The sequence below is a fragment of the Vulpes vulpes genome, chromosome 10, assembly GCF_048418805.1.
Source record: "Vulpes vulpes isolate BD-2025 chromosome 10, VulVul3, whole genome shotgun sequence".
In the NCBI taxonomy this organism is placed as follows: domain Eukaryota; kingdom Metazoa; phylum Chordata; class Mammalia; order Carnivora; family Canidae; genus Vulpes; species Vulpes vulpes.
In genome coordinates, this window is record NC_132789.1 from 32,434 (window position 1) to 51,694 (window position 19,261).

The 19,261-nt window shown below is 51.2% G+C and overlaps 1 protein-coding gene across 2 annotated transcripts; it reads right to left on the minus strand.

Annotated features, from left to right (window-relative positions):
- Positions 1–1,903: 1,903 nt before the first annotated feature.
- Positions 1,904–19,261, minus strand: ANHX (anomalous homeobox). 2 transcript variants are annotated; one of them, XM_072725255.1, is made up of 11 exons: positions 19,142–19,248; positions 17,385–17,644; positions 15,847–15,974; positions 14,679–14,802; positions 13,747–13,963; positions 13,122–13,239; positions 11,650–11,942; positions 9,112–9,259; positions 7,485–7,566; positions 7,100–7,228; positions 1,904–2,959 (listed from the first exon to the last, which is right to left on the minus strand). In XM_072725255.1, the coding sequence occupies exons 2-10, from the start codon at positions 17,631–17,633 to the stop codon at positions 7,142–7,144; spliced, it is 1,446 nt and encodes a 481-aa protein (XP_072581356.1). In that variant the 5' UTR covers positions 17,634–17,644; positions 19,142–19,248; the 3' UTR covers positions 1,904–2,959; positions 7,100–7,141. The 2 variants fall into 2 exon arrangements, with proteins under 2 accessions (XP_072581356.1, XP_072581355.1); XM_072725254.1 differs by lacking the exon at positions 1,904–2,959 and having other exon boundaries at positions 6,563–7,228; positions 19,142–19,261.

Consider the following 19,261-nt stretch of genomic DNA (forward strand, 5'->3'; position numbering starts at 1 on the left):
TACTCAGCCATCAGAAAGGACAAATACCATTTGCTTCGATGTGGATGGAACTGGAGGGTATTATGCTGAGTGAAGTAAGTCAATTGGAGGACAATCATCAAATGGTTTCACTCATACGTGTAATATAAGAAATAGTGAAAGGGACTAGAGGGGAAGGGAGGGAAAATGAGTGGGAAAAATTAGAGAGGGAGACAAGCCATGAGAGAGTCCTAACTTTGGGACACAAACAAAAGGTAGTGGAAGGGGAGGCAGGTGGTGGGATGGGGTGACTGGGTGACGGGCACTGAGGAGGGGACATGATAGTCAGAGCACTGGGTGTTATACTGTATGTTGGCATATCGAACTTCAGTTTAAAAAAATAATCTAGGGCAGCCCAGGTGGTTCAGGGGCTTGGCGCTGCCTTTAGCCCAGGGCATGATCCTGGGGACCCGGGATCTAGTCCCACATCGGGCTCCCTGTGTGGAGCCTGCTTCTGCCTCTGCCAGTGTCTCTGCCTCTCTCTGTCTCTCATGAATAAATATTTTTTTAAAATAAAAAAAAAATAAAAATAAAAAAAAAGAGTCTAAAATAACTACTCACTTGTCCATACTGGTAAAAAAAAAAATGATTACATAGATTTTTTTTTAATGACTACAAATCTCTGCTGAAGATTTCCAATAATGCAGGTAGACACTCTGCCATCCTTTATAGAGGTGCGGCTGGCCCCTATCTCTGCAAGTGTGGGCCCCTACTGGACACACAGTAAGGACATGGAGACACAAGGAACTTCAGTTGGGAAACCTGGCAAACACTATTGCAGCCAGTGACCAGATCTGCCTTGAGAGTATGTTCCATCAAGCTAGAAACCCAGAGAAAATGGGTGATTTCCTAGTAAAAATACACATGAAAAAATTAGACCTGAAAATAAGGAAAACAGAAACTGACCAATTAGCTTAGGAAAACTTGTAGTGTTGCTTAGAAATCTCCCCTTGGAAAAGAGCCCAGGGCCATATGGGTGTGCAGTTTGCAGTGGACAGTTAACTGAGCTTTAACAATGTCTGATCTTTTTTAAAAGATTTTATTCATGGGGGATCCCTGGGTGGCGCAGCGGTTTGGCGCCTGCCTTTGGCCCAGGGCGCGATCCTGGGGACCCGGGATCGAATCCCACGTGGGGCTCCCGGTGCATGGAGCCTGCTTCTCCCTCTGCCTATGTCTCTGCCTCTATCTCTCACTGTGTGCCTATCATAAATAAAGAAGAATTAAAAAAAAGATTTTATTCATTCATTCATGACAGACAGAGAGAGAGAGAGAGAGGCAGAGATACAGGCAGAGGGAGAAGCAGGCCCCATGCAGGGAGCCCAATGTGGGACTCGATCCTGGGACTCCAGCGTGATGGCCTGTGTCGAAGGCAGGCACTCAACTGCTAAGCCACCCAGGCATCCCAACAATGTCTGATCTTAATATCAAAGCTTGCTATATACTTACATATTTCATCTAATGTAGGATGTCAATGTTTACAAAATAAATATTACGTTATGAACTGCTATAAACATGCTGCCACATAAACTGAACTTCTCAACAAAAGAAAACCACAACTGATGAGCTCACTTCCCCCAAAGCCAGAAAATTAAATTTTCAATAAATTCTATTTTGGGTACTCATAAACCTAAACTCACGTTTTCATAAATGTTTTCAAGTTGTCAATATGTTTTTTCAACTGTTAACACTGAAACAACAAAGGACCTTCACAATATCATGAGGGCAAGAAGGCAGGGACAGCTGGCCTTGGGGCGGCCAAGGGACTGGCCCATCCCTCCACGTGCTTGCAGCCAAAACCGTCCTAGTGTTTCTCCTTTCTCTGTGCTGGAGCCTCTGCCCAGAAACAACTCTAACCTGTGAAAAGCACCATGATATGCCATGACAGTGAGCTGCCAAAGCTTTAATCAAAGGAACCATTTTGTATAATATCTTGCACTGAATTATTACATGACAAAGTACAGATACACACAGAGAAAGTCAGAAACAGATTATGCCCACTATCGAAGACAAAATGTCTCTGAGGAAGCCACAGCAAATCTCTCTTGCACACTTTTGTTGTTGAGTTGTAAGAATCCTTTATATATTCTGCATACTGAACCCATATCACATGTATGATTTGCAAACATTTTCTCCCATTCCATTGATATTTTTTTAGTTTCTTGATATTGTCCTTTGGTACTCGTAAGTTTGTAATTTTGATAAAGTCCAATTTACTTTTTTATTACCTGTGCTTTTGTTAATCATACCCAAGAAATGATTGCTAAATTCAATGCCAATAGACACATGGAAATATGTTAAGAAAAAAAAGATACTGACATGAGTTGGTGAGGATATGGAGAAATTAGAACCCTAGTATACTGATGATGATAACATAAAGTATTGTGTCAATACGGAAAACAGTTTGGCAGGTTCTCAAAAAGCTAAACCCAGAATTAGCAAATGATTTAGCAATACCACTTCTGGGAATATACGTACAAACAAATGAACACAGGTATTCAAACCAGAACTTGTACATGGATGGTCGTAGAAGCAGTATTCACCACGGTGGAAAGATGAAAGCAAAGCTAATGTCTGTTGGAAGTGGAACGGAAAAACTGCGGTAGGTCCACACAGTAGAGTAACAGTCAGCCATAAGAGTGATCGAGGTAAGTGTTTGAACCTAAAACACATTCCACTAAGAGAAAGAAGGGAACACAAAAAGCCACAGATTATAGGATTCCAGAGGTCAAAGGGAAGTGGGAAGCAAATGAGTCCTGGGTGATGGGATTTCCTTTTAGCATAAAAAAGGTTTTGAAAACAGAGATGGGGTGCCTGGGTAGCTCAGTTGATGAAGCTCAGATCATGATCCCAGGGTCTTGTGATTAAGCCCCACATGGGGCTCCCTGCTCAGCGGGGAGTCTGCTTCTCCTTATCCCTCTGTGGCTTCTCCTGCTTGTTCTTTCTGTCAAATAATAAATAAAATCTTTAAGAGAGAGAGACAGTGGTTGTACAATACTATATATGTACTAAATGTCAAGGAATTGTACACTTTTTAAAAGTTGATTTTATGTGAATTTCACTTCATTTAAAAACCAAGTAGCACATGCTTCATATGCAGATGTTATATACACCACTCTGGGGCTCCCCAGGGTTGGACTCCAGGAAACACAATCACTCAGGGTATTTATACTTTTGTGTTTTCATACTTGGCTGCAGCAGAGGATGCCTCCACCTCACTTCTGCCCACACCTCTCCCGCTCTTGACACTAAAGACACCTTCTGGGTCCTGCCTCATCCCACTGACCAACATTTGGCTCCCCATGAAACCCTGGGATCATGGCACATGGAAGGGAGGAAGATTGGGCTTTTGTACCTGGGAACTTAGACCTGCAGGTGTTTCTGTCTGCCTGGGTCACAGTGGGCAGCACTCAGAGGGGCTCAGCACCCAGAGACAGGCCTCCATTTCATTCTACCTTGAGGACTTCAGCACCACCAACCCCAGAAGAATTTGGTCCCAGCCCTCGCTGGGTGGGCAATCCCAGCACTGCCCCAACCCCAGCAGCCAGGAGAGACATGGTCTTGTGCCTGAGGTGCCCGGGGGCTACACTGGAGACACCACAGAGCCTTAGGCAGCTGAGAGGATCACTGGCAGAGGCAGGGCCACCGTTACAGGTGGAATTGTGTTCTACAAAATTTCATACATTGAAGTCCTAATCCCCAATACTCTGAATTGAGACCTGATGTGGAACTATGACCTTCAGAGATGATCAAGTCAAGATGAAGTCATTCAGATCAGACTTACTGTACCATGATTACATTGGTAGATCTTGTTGGTATAAACAAGAACCAGGCAGAGACACACACACACACAGAAACAGTGCTGTGTGGAGACTGGAACTCTGCTTTCCCAAACCGAGGGAGTTCTGGAGCTGGAGAAAGCGCCCCTGGACCCTCATGACCATGACATTATCTACATTTGGCACTTCCAGCCTCTAGACCTATGACCCAGCAGACATGGTTTTCCAGACCTTGCAGTCTGTGGGACTTTGTTAGAGCCGACCTAGGAGCCCAGTGCAAGCCACCTCTGATCTCTCTAGTCATCTCTTGAACACAGAGGGCATGGGTAACAGCAGGGCCCTTAACAGACCAAGACCATGGCCAGGTGGTCACTTCCTCCCAACTATCTGGGGGTCTGGCCACTCACCTCACAGCTCTCAACCTCCCAGGGCCCACAGGAGAGGCAAAGGAGCTGGCCTCCCAGAAGCTGGTCACTGAACATCCACTCTGCCATCACTGGAGGCCAAAGCCTCTGACACCTCCCCTGGGCCCCTCTGGCAGCCACCAGCTATTTGAAGCAGCTACGATTTCCCTTTCAACTTCTGTAGGGGAAGTACCTCAGCAAGGCAGGAGAGAGCCTCCCCAACCTGGTCACAGCACCTCACCATGTCCATCAGGCCCAGGCTGGCCCATGAAGGGCATAAGGGCAGGACAGTCTGTAGGGGAAACACCCTTCCTCTCTGAGGGGCCTGGGATCCAGACAGAATGCGGACAGGGAAGTGGTAGGCCTCAGGTGGGGTCTGGGTGGCCAAACACTGAAGGTGCTGGCCATGTGGGAGGGGGAGAGGCCTCCAGCCTCCACCCACACATGACGTCTGACCAGGAGCTCAAGTCTTAGTCTTCAGAGACTCTAGTCCATTTGCCACAAAATGGACATGGCCTGGCTGGCAGAGTCAGTGCTCTGGAATTTTCAGAATTAAGCCTGGCATCTGTGAAGGGTAGGAGCACAGAAGCTACCCAGGAGATGCTGATTGCCTCAGACCATGACCACCTCACACAGAGATACCCCCTGGAATCTCAGAAAAGGTAGGACTGGGATGGGCCCAGGGCTCTGCACATTTCCTAGGAAGGCCAAAGGGCAGCCTCCCATCACAGCCCAGGGTTAACTCCCAACCCCTAACCCGCTCTGTAGTGTTTGTCAACTGTGAGGACATTTTAGGCAGACTGTGAACAACCAAGGGCAGGATGAATTTGAGGACAATGCTTCCTATGGTGACAGGTAAAACATGATGAGTTATGCACATCAGTGATGGAAACAAATCACCTGGTGGACTGGTACCCAGTGAGGCTATGACGTGCATGACCAGGCATGAGGGCAGTGGGCACCATTCAGAGGCCACAACTGGGTTAGTATGTGTTCACAGATTATAAAACTGTAAGCACATTAGAGAAATTCATGAGTCGACAGGAAGCTTAATGAGGAATAGCATAGTTTCAAAGCACTATCTTTCAAAATACACGAAAATGAGTAACTTTGTAGTGAAAAAATTTGGCAGAAAACACCTGAATGAAGTGATCCAGATGAGCACCAACAAAATGGGATAATCAAAACCGTGTGCTGTCTGTAAGGCGTAGGAAGTGCTGTGTCCCTCTGTGATGTTCCTTCCGAAAAGGCATTTCCTAAATTACAAGGAAACAGCCTTGTAATGAATGGCCCTTCTGGCGGACATTCTACCAGATAACTGGCTTGTTACTCTTCAGAAGTGTCCAAGTCGTTAAAGTCCAGGAAAAAATAGGGCCTGTTGTGGGCTGAAGAGCAATAGCATGTGCCATGTGACAGGATATATCGGTTGCTCAGGGTGTTGCCATGACGACTCATGAGACCTCAGTGTGGTCTGGAAGAAGGTGGAAGTAGCAATATTGCCTTCCTGGCTGTGGTGATCACATGTTGGCAAAGCAGCATTCCTTATCCAAAGGAAATATGCAGGAGTACAGGCATCAGCTCAGTAACTTGCACTTAAATGGATGAAAGGAAAAAAATATCTGCATTCTATTTGCAACTTTTTGTAAGTTTGTGACTGTACCACAACAAAGACCTACTTGACAAGGAAAGGATTCCTGATTCTAGGGAGGATGCAAATGAGTGTCCCCAGGAGGAAGCACTGATCACGGCTGATGCCTGGGGTGTGCCACTGTGGTGGTGAGAAGGGGGACCAGGGGTCCTAGGTCTGCAGAGTGAAGGGTGGGAGTACAGCTGAGAGCCCTGGGATGTGGGGGGCACAGGTACCCTCAGCTCAGGTACGCCCCCCCCCTGCAGGAAGCACTCAGCATCCTGTCGTTCAAGCACCACTTAGCCTAGGTTCTCAGCTATCCTTCACTTTACACCATCCTCTCAGCAATTACCCATGACTGCCTGCTCATTCCAAGGGCAAGTAATGGACTTTGCTCCCTGCTCTGCACACCTCTGTTAACTGATACAACGGGAGAGGCAAGAACCAAGGGCCTGTTCCTAGAGGTGACAGTCTGAGTGTCAAAAGTCATCCCCGTAAAAGAGGGTCCCGTGCATCAGGGATCATATCACACTCAACCCCAGGGCCCTTGGGACACGGTGGCTGCTAGCCCCAGGGCAATTCCTGTTCCTGCAACAAAGCAGTCAGATAAAGGGCAGAAACAATCAGGTCAGGAGGGTATACTCATGCCATGCCAGGAAATGCCAGCGAGGGACAGAAAGGCAATTATGGACAGGGACAGGTGTCCATGATGTAGTTAAGCGAGTGAAAGGAAGGAGTTCAGAACGGTGAACTATAATTTAATTGAACAGAACATTTGTTTTACAAACACAGTGAATTACAACCTGCAGGTAAATGCACCCTATCCCACACCGAGCCCCAGCCTGAGCCATCCCAACCATGTCAGCTTCTGCAGAAGCTCCCCCCAAACACACAGAAATGTCAGAACACTGCCCTGCCCCACGGGCCAACTTAATGAGGTGAAGAGCTGGCCTTGTCACAGGGAAGGGAGGGTAGACAGCAGGGCAACATTCTCTATCTCTAGAAAGGCCTTCCCTGCCCAGAAGCTGCCCGGGAGCCTAACTAGATGATCCCCTGCTGCCTAAGTGAAAGAGAGCCCTTTGACTTCTGAGCTCAAGGGCATTTCTCAAATGCTTCCTCCAATACAGTGAGTTGCCAAACAAACTATTCAAACATGGCAGGGGCCTAGGCAGCTTCAATGCTTCTTACTGGAACCCCCCAAGGAACTCTGGCATCCTTTCTTCAGTTGGAATAAAGCTCTAGGTAACATGTATTAGAAGGCGAGGTGTCCACACCTGCTCCCCTGGGGCACTGGCTGGACACCCTAAAGGGACATCTCAACCCAGGCTGCCCCCTGAAAGCTCAAGAAGCATCCTGGCTCCCCAGAAGGCATCGCTGGAGGCCTGGCCATCAGGCCACTGCACCTGCAAAGCCAACAAAGCATTACACACTGAAATGCTGCCCACCTGGCTCCACCTCCCCGCCCTGACCCACCCTCTCTGGACTCAGTAAGAAACACTGGCCCACAGCGCCCACCTCCCAGCTCCCGTCCAACTGGTGCCCATTCCTGAGGCACCTCTTCCCCTTGTTACATTAATCTGGTTTATTCACTCCAAAGGTATGACCTGAGGACTGGAGAGTCGAGAGGGATCCCACAGTAACCTGGTAGTAGGGTCTTACCTGGCTGGAAGGCAAGGGCTGGTCCAAGTCCACAGCAGAGATACGGCTGGAGAAGGAAGGGCCTGGGGCCAGCTCCAGGAGGCTAGAAGAGAGATGTCAGGACAAGCCCCAAATCAAGGGGGCACCAGGTCACAGCCCACTCTGTGAGCAACACAGGCAGCCCTTTCCAGGTGCTGGACACTCTTTGGGAAGAGTGAGCAGGTGCTGGAGTGAGTCAGGGAGCACCTGAGGAGGCTCACAGAGGAGAACCAGTAATAGAAAGGTGAAGGAGAAGGTCAAGAAGGGGCAGGCCTGGAGTGTGAAGGAGACAAGGGGCCATTGGCATCAAATCAGGGTAGCAGCAGGGAGACCAGGGAAGTTGACAGGGGCAGCCACTCAGGACAACTGTCTGGCAGGTCCCTAAAGCGGCAAACACACACCTGACAGCCATTCCACTCCTGGGTGTGTACATACCCGAGACATGAAGGCACATGTGCGGACCCACACATACCCCAAGTGGGAATTCAGAAATGCCTACCAGTAGGTGACACATCCAAACCAGGATCCATCCACATCAAGGAACATAACTCAAATAAAGAGGCCATAACTGCTGGTGCGCACAGCAATCCTCAAGCAGAGTCAAAGCAGCCAGATCTGCCCCTGCTTTCCACAAAATTTTAAACTTTTGGATTTCACATGGAATTCTAAAACGCAGCTAAAGAAAGAAAGTCCATGGTCCTGCAGGTGGCAGGTGGGGCTGACCTCCATGGCTCAGCATATGGAGGTACAGAGTCACATCCAGAAAACCACCCTGGTACCATCTAAACACGGGGCTTTACTGAATGTCAACCACACCCAAAGGAATTTACTTTTACAGAAGGGATCAAAATCATCAGACCAGAGCGAGGACAGGCTGGGCATCAGAGTGAGTGGTAGGGTGGCCAGTGGAGAGACCACGCCGGCCCTGATGGGACCAGCTAGGGCACCTTCTCCATCATGATCGCTGGTCATAAATGGAAAAGTGAGTCCATCTGACTGCTCCAGCAAGCAGAGTCTGTGACTGGATGCACTGCTCCCCTTCTCTCTTGTTACCCTGTCTGCCCTCACTGGGCACCCGGCCCTCAGCTCCCATACTGGGGAGATCACACACACTGGGGACCCCATCCTGGTGACTGCTGTCCATGCCCTGTCTTCTAGAGGACCCCGGCTTCTCACACTCCTCTACCTCCACGTTCTCCTGGTCTCTGTCAGGCCCAGGACCACAGTCCACAGCACCAAGGCTATTCACAGACCTCACAAGCACCTCTGAAACTAGTCTGGAATATAAAATCACAATCTCGGTGCTGCTGAAAAACCCAGACCACCTCCGTCTGAGGCTTCTGGGGTCCAGGGTGACCATGGGAGGAAGCAGAGTGTGAGCACCATCTACAACACAGACACCCATGTTTGCTCTGGTATATCTGGATGCTATTTTGTCTCAGGGAAAAACCACCCTCTTCTGGTGGATGCAGGGTGGGGAGAACATCAATTTTCAGAAACCTGTAAGGAAAGGACTCAATCTGCAAACCTGCAAGTCTATAGACAATAGGCAACCTGACCCATGGCCTGAGAAAGTGTCGCTGGAGCACCATGGCTCTGCGGGGCTCACCTCTGGGTTAAGATGAACTCGGGAGGCTGTGCTGGGGTCTGTGTGAGTAGGAAGCTACCCGCCCGTTGCTCTATCTGGCCACCGCTAGTGCCTGCACCTTCTTCCAGGTACATGCTCTGGGGGTTGCCAACAGGTGAGTCAGTGAATCCTGCACAGAAAAAAATTCCACAGCCAGTGCTCAGAGGACAGAACACAACCCAAAGGCAGCACCACCATAGCCTCCACAGCAAGCACCAGCCCAGCCAGCTCTGAGCCCCAGTCATGACTGTTGATCTCCACAGCCTTTTTAGGCTCCCAGAAACAAAAACAAAGTCCAGTTTTGTGGACTTTGAATTTTGTTCTATTGATCCATTCTTGATTGACAGTCCCGAGTGTCAAAGACAGCCTCCAAATCTGCCCCACACACAGTGCCACTGTGTGAGGACAAGGACGGATGTCTGCCCATGCCTGCCTCATGCTGGGGCATCAAAAGCTGGGCTGCCAGCCCTGGGCCACTGCCATTACCACCTTTTACCTACACTTCACCATGATTTCATGGAAACACAAGGTATCATGACCTTACCTTCCCCCTCTCTCCATGTAAAATTTTGCAGAGAATTGGGGCACCTGGGTGGCTCAGTGGTTGAGCATCTGCCTTTAGCTCAGGCTGTGATCACAGGGTCCTGGGATCAAGTCCCACGTCAGGCTCCTTGCGGGGAGCCTGCTTCTCCCTTTGCCTGCGTCTCTGCCTCTCTGTGTCTCTCATGAATAAATAAATTCTAAAATTTTTTTTTGCAGAGAATATCTTAGCCTATCTTTCACTCTTAGAGATAAGCCATCATGGATCTGATCAATTCTGGGTTGACAAACATATCAGAGCAAAGGAAGGTAAGAAGGAAGGTCCATGTCTGTCCTGAGTCTACCAGGAAATAAACCTAGCGAGAGAGCCCCTGACCTCAGAACGAACAACGGGCCAGCTGGGCTGGGTTCCTCCGTCCTCTCTGCTGTCTGCCAGAGTGGCCACCTGCCTGCCAGCTACTTGATCACAGCCCGAAGGAACTTTCCTGACCATCCAGTATATGATCCTACCTCCACTTCCTGCTGTTTCCTCTTTTCTGCGGAACTCTAGAAATACCATGAGGTATGTCAAATACAGTTTAAGTGATTTGAGAATTTCTGGTTCGAACTTAAAAGATCACTTGGTTATATCTTCTTCCCCCAAGAGAAAGACAAGTAATAAGCCAAAAACCAGAGATAAAGGGACAGTCAGGGGAGAGGGAGATGTCCCTAGTCTGCAGACCCAGGACACAGTCCAGTCCTATGCTGGAAGGTGGGGTACAGGTCAGATCCTGAGAATCATAAGGAGGCTGGCAGGGAGGGAGCAGGAAGGAGGGGAGGGTCTCATCTTGGTGTTCAGGCAGCCTGTCGGCTGGGAGGCTCACCCATTACCCCTTACACATGCTGGACCCAGTGAAGACCAGGTTCCCTCGTCCCAAGGTGAAGTTGGCCAGTAACTGCCCCATTGCAGCTTTGTTGGTAAATACATACAGGCAAACTGTAGGTCTCTGATAGCGGAAAAAACAGACAGCAAGAAATGAAGAGCAATATGGTCAAACCGATGAGCTGCCTCAAGAGCAGAGTCTGCAGTTACTTCCTCCTTCTGACCCCTCCTCCATCACACATCCCATGTTCCCACCTTCACACAACAAAGCATAGTTTTTGAAACTTCTATTGAGAATACTCAAAAATGTAAAAATTACCGCATCTGTAAAAAGTAACACAAACCACAGTGAAAGGAAAATTCAAATAAAAAACAGCTAGGAATTCTCTTAAAGCATAATTGTCAAACTGGAATACTGAAAAACAGGTTTTAACACACTCAAAGAACATCCAATGAAATAGGAAAAGAAACATAAGAAGATAAGCGTTCTGGGAGAATGGCCCAGGGTTTCCAACATTATTATAAGATTTGTGCTCTAAAGAGAACAAAAAACATGGGAAATATTATCCAAAAAATACCCAGACCTTAGAAGAGATACTATTTTTTTAAAGACTTTATTTACTTATTCATGAGAGACAGAGAGAGAGGCAGAGACACAGGCAGAGGGAGAAGCAGGCTCCATGCAGGGAGCCTGATGTGGGTGGGACTCGATCCTGGGACCCCAGGATCACGACCTGAGCTAAAAGCAGATTCTCAACTGCTGAGCCACCCAGGCATCGCTAAACACATATTCTTTAGAGATACTTACAGCTACAATAACTTAGATGAAACTAAGGAAATGGTATTTCAATCATGAGATGTGGTCAGCTGTCAGCTGTCTTCTGTTGCAGCAAGTGGTGACAGGTAAGTCAGACAGCTGAATGTGAGCGCAGGGGTGGCAGCTGTCCCATTTAATTTTAACTCTTTCCTCGCTGTCTTACTTTTAGTCATAGACACATTTTACTTTTGCAAACTAGAAAAGTAGCAGAGTACTGACCCTTCCCACGCCCCTTCAGAGGAGACCCAAGTAGCTGTGGCATCTTGTCGTGAAGAGCACAGTCTGTCTGCAGTGGACCCACCTGTGGAGTTGGGTTCACCAAGGGCAGTGATCGACACACCCACAGCGGCATCTGCAGGGTGCATCATGCAGTCCAACCCATGCCCATGGACCAGCTGCCCAGTCTGGAAGGAAACTTCCTTGGAGGACGCCAGTGCAAGGGACATCAGCCATGACTCAGGGGCAACCAGAGAAGGGTCCAGCATGTCACTGCCAGCAGTCAGAGGGCAGAGGCCAGGGCCTGGGCAGATGTGGGGCAGAGTGGCAGGATTGTGGCCAGGCCCCTCCTGGTACATCTCGCCACCCAGCAGAGACCTGGGAAAGACAGCAAACACGTCCCTTGGAGGGCAAAGGCTGCCTCAGGCCAGGGAATAGAGGCCTAGGAGGAGACTCCAGCCCCAATGGAGAATCCAGGTTCCCAATACAACTTAGACACTATTGGCTATAAGGCCACCATATCCCTAATCACATTGCTTTCACTATTCTACCTGCAGCTGCAAGGGTTTTGGAACACTTTAAAAATCCTATTACTAGGGGATCCCTGGGTGGTGCAGCGGTTTGGCGCCTGCCTTTGGCCCAGGGCGCGATCCTGAAGACCCGGGATCGAATCCCATGTTGGGCTCCCGGTGCATGGAGCCTGCTTCTCCCTCTACCTGTGTCTCTTCCTCTCTCTCTCTCTCTCTCTCTCTCTCTCTCTCTCTGTGTGACTATCATAAATAAATAAAAATTAAAAAAAAAAAGAAAAAAATCCTATTACTGGAAATCTAAGACACATTAGCAATTTCTTTAAAAGGACCGTCAATGAAGCATTGTTCCACCTACTGCCTGCAGGAAATGATCAGGAAGATCCTAGTCTTGGAGCGAATAACAATGGCTGGCTGATCAAAGGGCTGTTAGGCAGCAACTGCTAATAATTTAAAGACTCAATCCCTCGGGCAGCTCGGGTGGCATAGCGGTTTAGGTTTAGCGCCACCTTCAGCCCAGGGCCTGATCCTGGAGACCTGGGATCAAGTCCCACGTTGGCTCCCTGCATGGAGCCTGCTTCTCCCTCTGTCTGTGTCTCTGCCTCTCTCTCTGTGTCTGTGTCTCTCATGAGTAAATAAATAAAATCTTTTAAAAAAAAAAAAGAAAGTACTTGGACAGGGCCTTGTGCATTGTAGGAACTCAAGAAATGTTAGCAGTTAATGACTCTGTGAAATAGAAACCATACAAAATACCAGAAATAAAAAGAAACAGCAGCTATGGTTTGCCTTTAGGAAGTAAGTCTGCAAGTTTTTCTTCCCAGCTGTTTTTGTCATTCTCCAGTATATCCATGACATGCACAGGTGTCGGGTTCCCACCACAGATTCACAGATGTCTCTACTCTCAGCAATCACTAACCTGGTCCCACTGTCAGTCCCAACAATCACACAACTGCTCCAGGGCTGGCCAGCCATCCAGGATGAGGAAACTAAATAGAGTGATGGTCACATGGGCTATTGGGGGCAGCAGTACCTGGGAGGCAGTGGTTTCATTATAGTCTCATCTCCAGAATAGTCTGGGGCCAGGGCCAGAGACTCCCAAGGCCCCTGAGTGGTCTCCCTGAACGGTACAGGCTCATCTTCCTCTGTTCCTGTGGGAAGTCAATCAGACAGGAGAGGAGGCTTGGTGATGCTGAGTCCAGCTTCCTCCTAGCAAGCTAGGTGCAGCCCCGCTGGCTAGAAAGGGTGTAGTGATGCCCTTCTGGATCATTACAATACCCTTTGTCCCTTAAATGTCTTTTTTCTGAAATCAAACCATAATTAAAGTCCAGGAACCCCCATGTCGCAGTGGCTGGCTCTCTTCCCAGGTCTGCTCAGGAATTCCCGGCTCTGGACACACAGAAACTTCTAAATGTAGAACAGGGTCTCCCTAAGCCCAGCATGACCCCCAGCTTCAGTGACCCTGCTCACCTCGAGGTGACCTCCTGGACGTGCAGAAAGCAGTGGAGGGGCTCCCCCAACCCCGGACACAGAGGCTGTGACCCCCAGCTTCAGTGACCCTGCTCACTCGAGGTGACCTCCTGGACGTGCAGAGCGCAGTGGACGGACTGTCCCCGGAAACAGTGGCCCCAAGAGGCCGGGAATCAGGAGCCACTCACCTGGCCACCGAGGCCCGTCCACGCAGCCAGGGCCCAGGTGGGGCTGTCCTGCGGGCCGGGGCAGGTCCGAACCCCTGCCCTTCGCCTTGGGGTCCTCTGCTGCGTCCACCGGAGCTGGCTCCAGGCGCTGGACAAGAGCCCTCTGGCGCCGCCGATAGTTGGCGAACCAGTTGTACACTTGCTCTACCGTCAGGCTCGTCTCCAAGGCCAGGTGCTCCTGCCCCAAGACACCACAGCCTGTAGCCCCGCCCGCTCCCGGAGTGGCAGGGCTGCTGGCCCCGAGCCGTGGAGGGGGCGGTGGGAGGACGCTGCGGGCCGCACACAGCGCCTGGAGAGGGGGCGGGATGGTGACGGCGAGGCCCCGCCCATTGGACAGGGACACGGCGGGCGTGGCAGGCACAGAAGCGCCCTCTTGATTGGACAAGCGACCACTGGGGAAAGCCTTGCTGATTGGATGAGGAAGACATGTGGGTGGAGCTAACGGAGGAAGGCCCTGCTGATTGGACAGCGCAGAGATGTAGGGGAGAGAACAGGCCCCGATTCAGGAGCAGAACAGTAAGGGGCCAACCTCGCTCCGTCTCTCGGGTCTGCAGGGGCTGCCTTGAGGCTGCCACTTCCCTGGCCTCAGCAAGCACTGAGCCCTGCAAATACCTGCCTCCCTCTCCCTGGAAGCCCCATGATGGCAGTCCCCCAACCCTGGTACCCAGTGCCTGCAGGGTGCACAGGATGACCCCACGTGAGGAAAGGAAACCCTCCACGTGCGCAGGCAGGATGTTCGGGGACTCCTGTCCCCGGGAAGGTCAGAGGGGCAAAGGGGCCACTGGGGGCCATGAAGGAGCAGAGCGATGGGGTGGGGGTCACCTTAGGTCGGGGGGCGGGGGAGAGGGCGGCCAAGGGCAGGGGAGCCTGGCCTCCATCACCTCGGCTCTTACCCTCTCCACCTTGCTGGGATTCGGGCTCACGCCGGAGGCAAAGTCGTGCAGCTTCTGGCGAACCTCTCTGGGGAAGTTCCGGCTCTTGAGGCCACCAGGGCAGAGGGAGGGAGGTGGTGGATTCCTGGACAAGGACAGTGAGGAGGTGGTTACCACCCCTCTGCTCCCAGATGCATTGGCTGCTGCTCCTCCTGTCCAAGTCCCAGGCCCATCCTCCGGAGGAGCACCAGCATCAGACCCCTGCGCTGTGCTGCACACCCTCATGGGCATCACCAGGGCTTCAGGGACCTCTCTCTGATCCAGAAGGAATCCATCTGTTCTTCAGTAACTAGGCCCCATGGGGCTGGAATCCCATCACTTGGACTGCCAGGAGCCCAGAGTGAGATCGATAGCTGTTCCTGGTCAGTGGTGAACACCCAAGATCAAGGATAAAGGCTCTACAGTCTCAGTGTCCAGCCTGGAATCTGGCTTTCCATCTCTCCTTTGCATAACCTTGGGCAAGTCCTGACCTTTCTGTGCTTTGGTTTCCTTATCCATAAGTGGTGATGAAGGAATAATAATAATTACTAGTTGTAACGTTTACTTCATGCTGATAATGGCCATGCTGGTAATTACTATTAACATGGACCTAGCACCTCTCATATGCCAGGCAATCTTCTCAGCACCATGTATATCTCATCTGATGATATCTCATCGCTCTCATCTTTACCTCCCTTTAAAAGAGCCTGCAGCCCTTAAGGGTGGTGCTGTAGACCCAGGCCCATGGCACCTGCAGAGCCTATCTGTGGTAACCAGATGGCTGAAGGCACATGTGCTGGGTATCTCTCACGGGAGAAGACAAGAGATCGAGAGTAAGGTCAGGATGTCCCTCCAGAGCCCTCACTGAAAGTGCCCCTGCTGCAACCAGAATGTCTGCCTGAGTCCTGGGAACAGCTCCACCTCCTTGCCATGCAGGCAAATATAGGAATGCACACCCACAGCCAGCTGAGCAAGTGGAGAGTATGGCTCAGTGTTGGGCACACTGGCTGATGCACAGAGCCTGTTACCCTGCTTCTTCTGACTTTTCCTGCGTTTATTTCCCTGTGTCTCACCTCAGCCCCTGTGTGGCTTTAGATGGCACACCCATTAGGAGTCCTAAAGGAATGAGCACAATAAAGGCTTATTGTACCTCTTTCTGCAGCGGAACTTCTGCACTGGGGTCAGTGCCACCACGCCCAGCCGCTTCATGACCAGGCGATAGTGAATGTCGTTCCAGAGTTGTACCAGTTCCTGGCTGCCTCCAGGCACCTGGCAACCCTGCCAAAAAAAAAGCCTGCTGAATCCTGGCTGCCCTTGCCCACCCTAGAGCATGCCAACTGACCCGACCTGATCTGTGGGAGCGCTGCTTGTTGATGTGCCAGGGAACGAGGGCATGAGCTACACAGCCAGCACTCCAGTCACCACCAGGCTCAGTGACATGTCTCTGGAGGCCCAGCCAGCCAGCCACCCGGTCCTGTCAGCCCTCAGTCCTCCCACAGAGCATACGTGGTGAACACCACACTCAATCACTCCTTACAAGTGAGGAGCAGGGGGCAAAGGAGAGCAAATGACTGACCTGGGGCCAGACAACACACACGAGGCAGAGCTACAGTTAGAACCATAGGGTCAGATTTCTGATCTTCCATGAGAGAATTTTCTCTCCCACCCAGCCAGGCTGGCCCCTCGGATACTCCATAAGCGTATCCTGAGTCAGTGGGATAAAGTGATCCTGGTTTGTGCCCCATGACAGCTCCCCAATCCAGTGTGACTTGTTCACATAACCAGACCCTGGGCATGGCCAAGGATGTCTGGTGTTGGCCTCCCTGCTGACACAGCCCCTGTGGCCAGTGTGTGGTTCTCACATTTAATGCTCAGTGTTAAATAAAATCTTAAAAAAAAAAAAAAAAGATTTTAAAAAAAAATTAGGGATCCCTGGGTGGCGCAGTGGTTTGGCGCCTGCCTTTGGCCCAGGGCGCGATCCTGGAGACCCGGGATCGAATCCCACATCAGGCTCCCGGTGCATGGAGCCTGCTTCTCCCTCTGCCTGTGTCTCTGCTTCTCTCTCTCTATGTCTATCATGAATAAATAAATAAAATCTTAAAAAAAAAAAAAAAAAGATTTTAATGCTCAGTGTTCTCAGGATCATCTTGGCAAGGAAGTGCTGGCAATTATTTAACTTTCTCTCCACAGTATCAGAAAAAGCCCATTTTGCTATGCTGTGACTCTCAGTCTCCTGCCGGGATCCAGCCACCAGCCTTGGGCACATCAATGCGAGTCAGATCACATCAGTGCCAAATGACTTGTGCATCCAAAAGCCGAGCAAGGGCTCTCTGTTTACTCTTCCTGGCACGCAGCTCCCAACAAAAGCCACCAGATGAGTGACAAAGACACTTTTTGGTTTGCATTCTGAATTGCAGACCTGCAGCTAAGAGGTCCTGGGTCTGTCTGACTGTTTCACTAACAGAGATCTCAGCTCTCCAAACCTGGACCACCACCCAATATGGATCTCTTAAACGGAGAGTTTTGCCTCAGATTATCGAGGTATTTAGAACTTAGTAGAGTGTGGACCATCCTGGTTTGGTTTACAGAATGTCCCCCAAGTTCTCACTGACTTGTGGGCACTTTTTCTGTGTTTGGGATGATGGTGGCTGTTGTACCTCTCCACACCGCCCCCACAGACCAGCCTACCTCCAGTACCCGGCAGGCAGCCTGATGCTGCTCCTGCTGGGCCAGCACTCGGGCACACACAAGGGCCACGTCCGCATTGTCCAGAAGGTGCAGGCGGAGTTGACTACCCAACACAGCCGTGACCAAGGGCTGTACCTGGGCAGGGTCATCCTGGAGGTCCCGACACAGCCTGCCTGCAAGAGTCACCAGCTCCGCCAGTGGTGGCTCAGCATCCCCTCTGTCCCTCAGCAGCCTCAGGAAGCTCTGCATCCCAAGTCCCTCTGTGAACAAGACAAAAGTCTCGACAATGGCCAGCGCCACCGACAGGCTGACTCCAAGGCCTCTCTGGCCTGGGCATTTGTAACACGGTGGTGATTGCCCACTGAGAAAGGGCAGAGGGGCATCCAATGCCTGCCACAATTTCTCTTCTTTTAGTCGTTGTGTACTGTGTTACTGCAGTGGCTCATCTCATTCCTAAGAACTTTCCATCTGTACCCCATCCACAGGCCCCCCACCCTGGTCTTCTCTTTCTTCTGTTTCCCCTGCCATCTAACACACAGTAGTTGACTATGTTTGGTCTCACTCCTTCTCTGGGCTCAGTCAGGATGGGGACCCTGTGTGTTGACATCACTAGATTTCCCCAGTATCTGCCACATGGATGCAAAGGCATCTCAAAGCAGTAGGAAGCACCCTGAGGCAGGGCCTGGCAGATACTGCTCACATGCCTACAGAGAGGAGCCATGGGACTTGCCAGAGCAGGACTAGCACCATCTACTTTTAACCATTATGCTTTTGAAAAAAAAAAAAGGCCAAAGATACTTGAAAAACACAAAGTTTTAAAGGTTGTCCTAATCCCACACATTAAAAACAAACACACACACACAAAGTAGTGAACATTTGCTGGGCCTGCCAATGCCTGGTGTGTCTACTCTGCCCTGTGGCCAACATACACACGTGGGCTACTGCAAGGTGGATCTAAAGGCTTTGTGAAGGTTTCTTTTTCATAAAAATCTACCTGTGTATCCACACAACTAGTACCACAAACCTATTCCCTAACCTGTATGAATGGTTCTACAGAGTATCCCATGACCACAGGGGTCATCTGGGTCTGCGCACCTGCCCACCCCAGACACTGGGCAGCACGGTTCACAGTGACTGCCACAGATTGGGCTCCCACCAGCGAAGTTCAAGGGCAGGCCTACAGGGGCGTGCTGGGGGTAAGAATCTGCAAGCCCCGCCTGCAGAGGCCTGGCCTGTGCGCGCACTCCCTCCTGCAGGGTCTAGCCTCAGGTTCTAGTTCTTTCCACCACGCACAACCCCTCACCCTCAGGTCCTCCTCTGCACCTGGGGCCACTCATCCCAGGCGGCGTGCTCCTCCCTGGCGGCCCACATTCCTCCCCACCGATCCTGGGTTCAGAGGGGGCAGGGGGAAGGCGCCTCTCAGGCCCCGGATTCTTCCAGCGGAAAACTACCCCCCAAACGCTGCCCCGCTCCGGCTCTGGGAAGAGAGAGCCGGCAAGAGGCTGCGGGCCAGCTTCACGCCGACCGGACCTTGGAGTCCAAGCACAACGTGGCCTCCTGAGCGGGGAACCAGCCCCGGGCAGGGATGGAGGGGGCTGCAACAGGCGCCTGCTCGGGCACCCCCAGCTCCGGGCATCCCCTGCCCCCTTACCTCTCAGGGTGTGCTGCTCCCCAGCACCCCCAGCCCTGGGCACCCCCATACCTTTCGGGGCACCCCCCGCCCTCAGCACCACCGGCCCAAGGCATATCCCCCATACCTCTTGGGGCGCGCCGCTACCCCACGAGGCGGAGGCTCCGGCCCCCAGCTCCCACCCGCGCCACCGCCCTGCGAGCCGCACTTCCGCTCCCGCAGCACGTGCTCCGCGCGCCTCGGAGGC

Coding starts and splice junctions, on each gene's coding strand:
- ANHX (XM_072725255.1), bottom strand. CDS start 17,633: ATGCAGAGCTTCCTGAGGCTGCTGAGGGACAGAGGGGATGCTGAGCCA. Junction 9,260..11,649: donor TGGTGAACCCAACTCCACAG/GTGGGTCCACTG, acceptor TTTTCTGTGCAG/GATTCACTGACTCACCTGTT. Junction 7,229..7,484: donor AGCCCTTGCCTTCCAGCCAG/GTAAGACCCTAC, acceptor TTGGCTTTGCAG/GTGCAGTGGCCTGATGGCCA.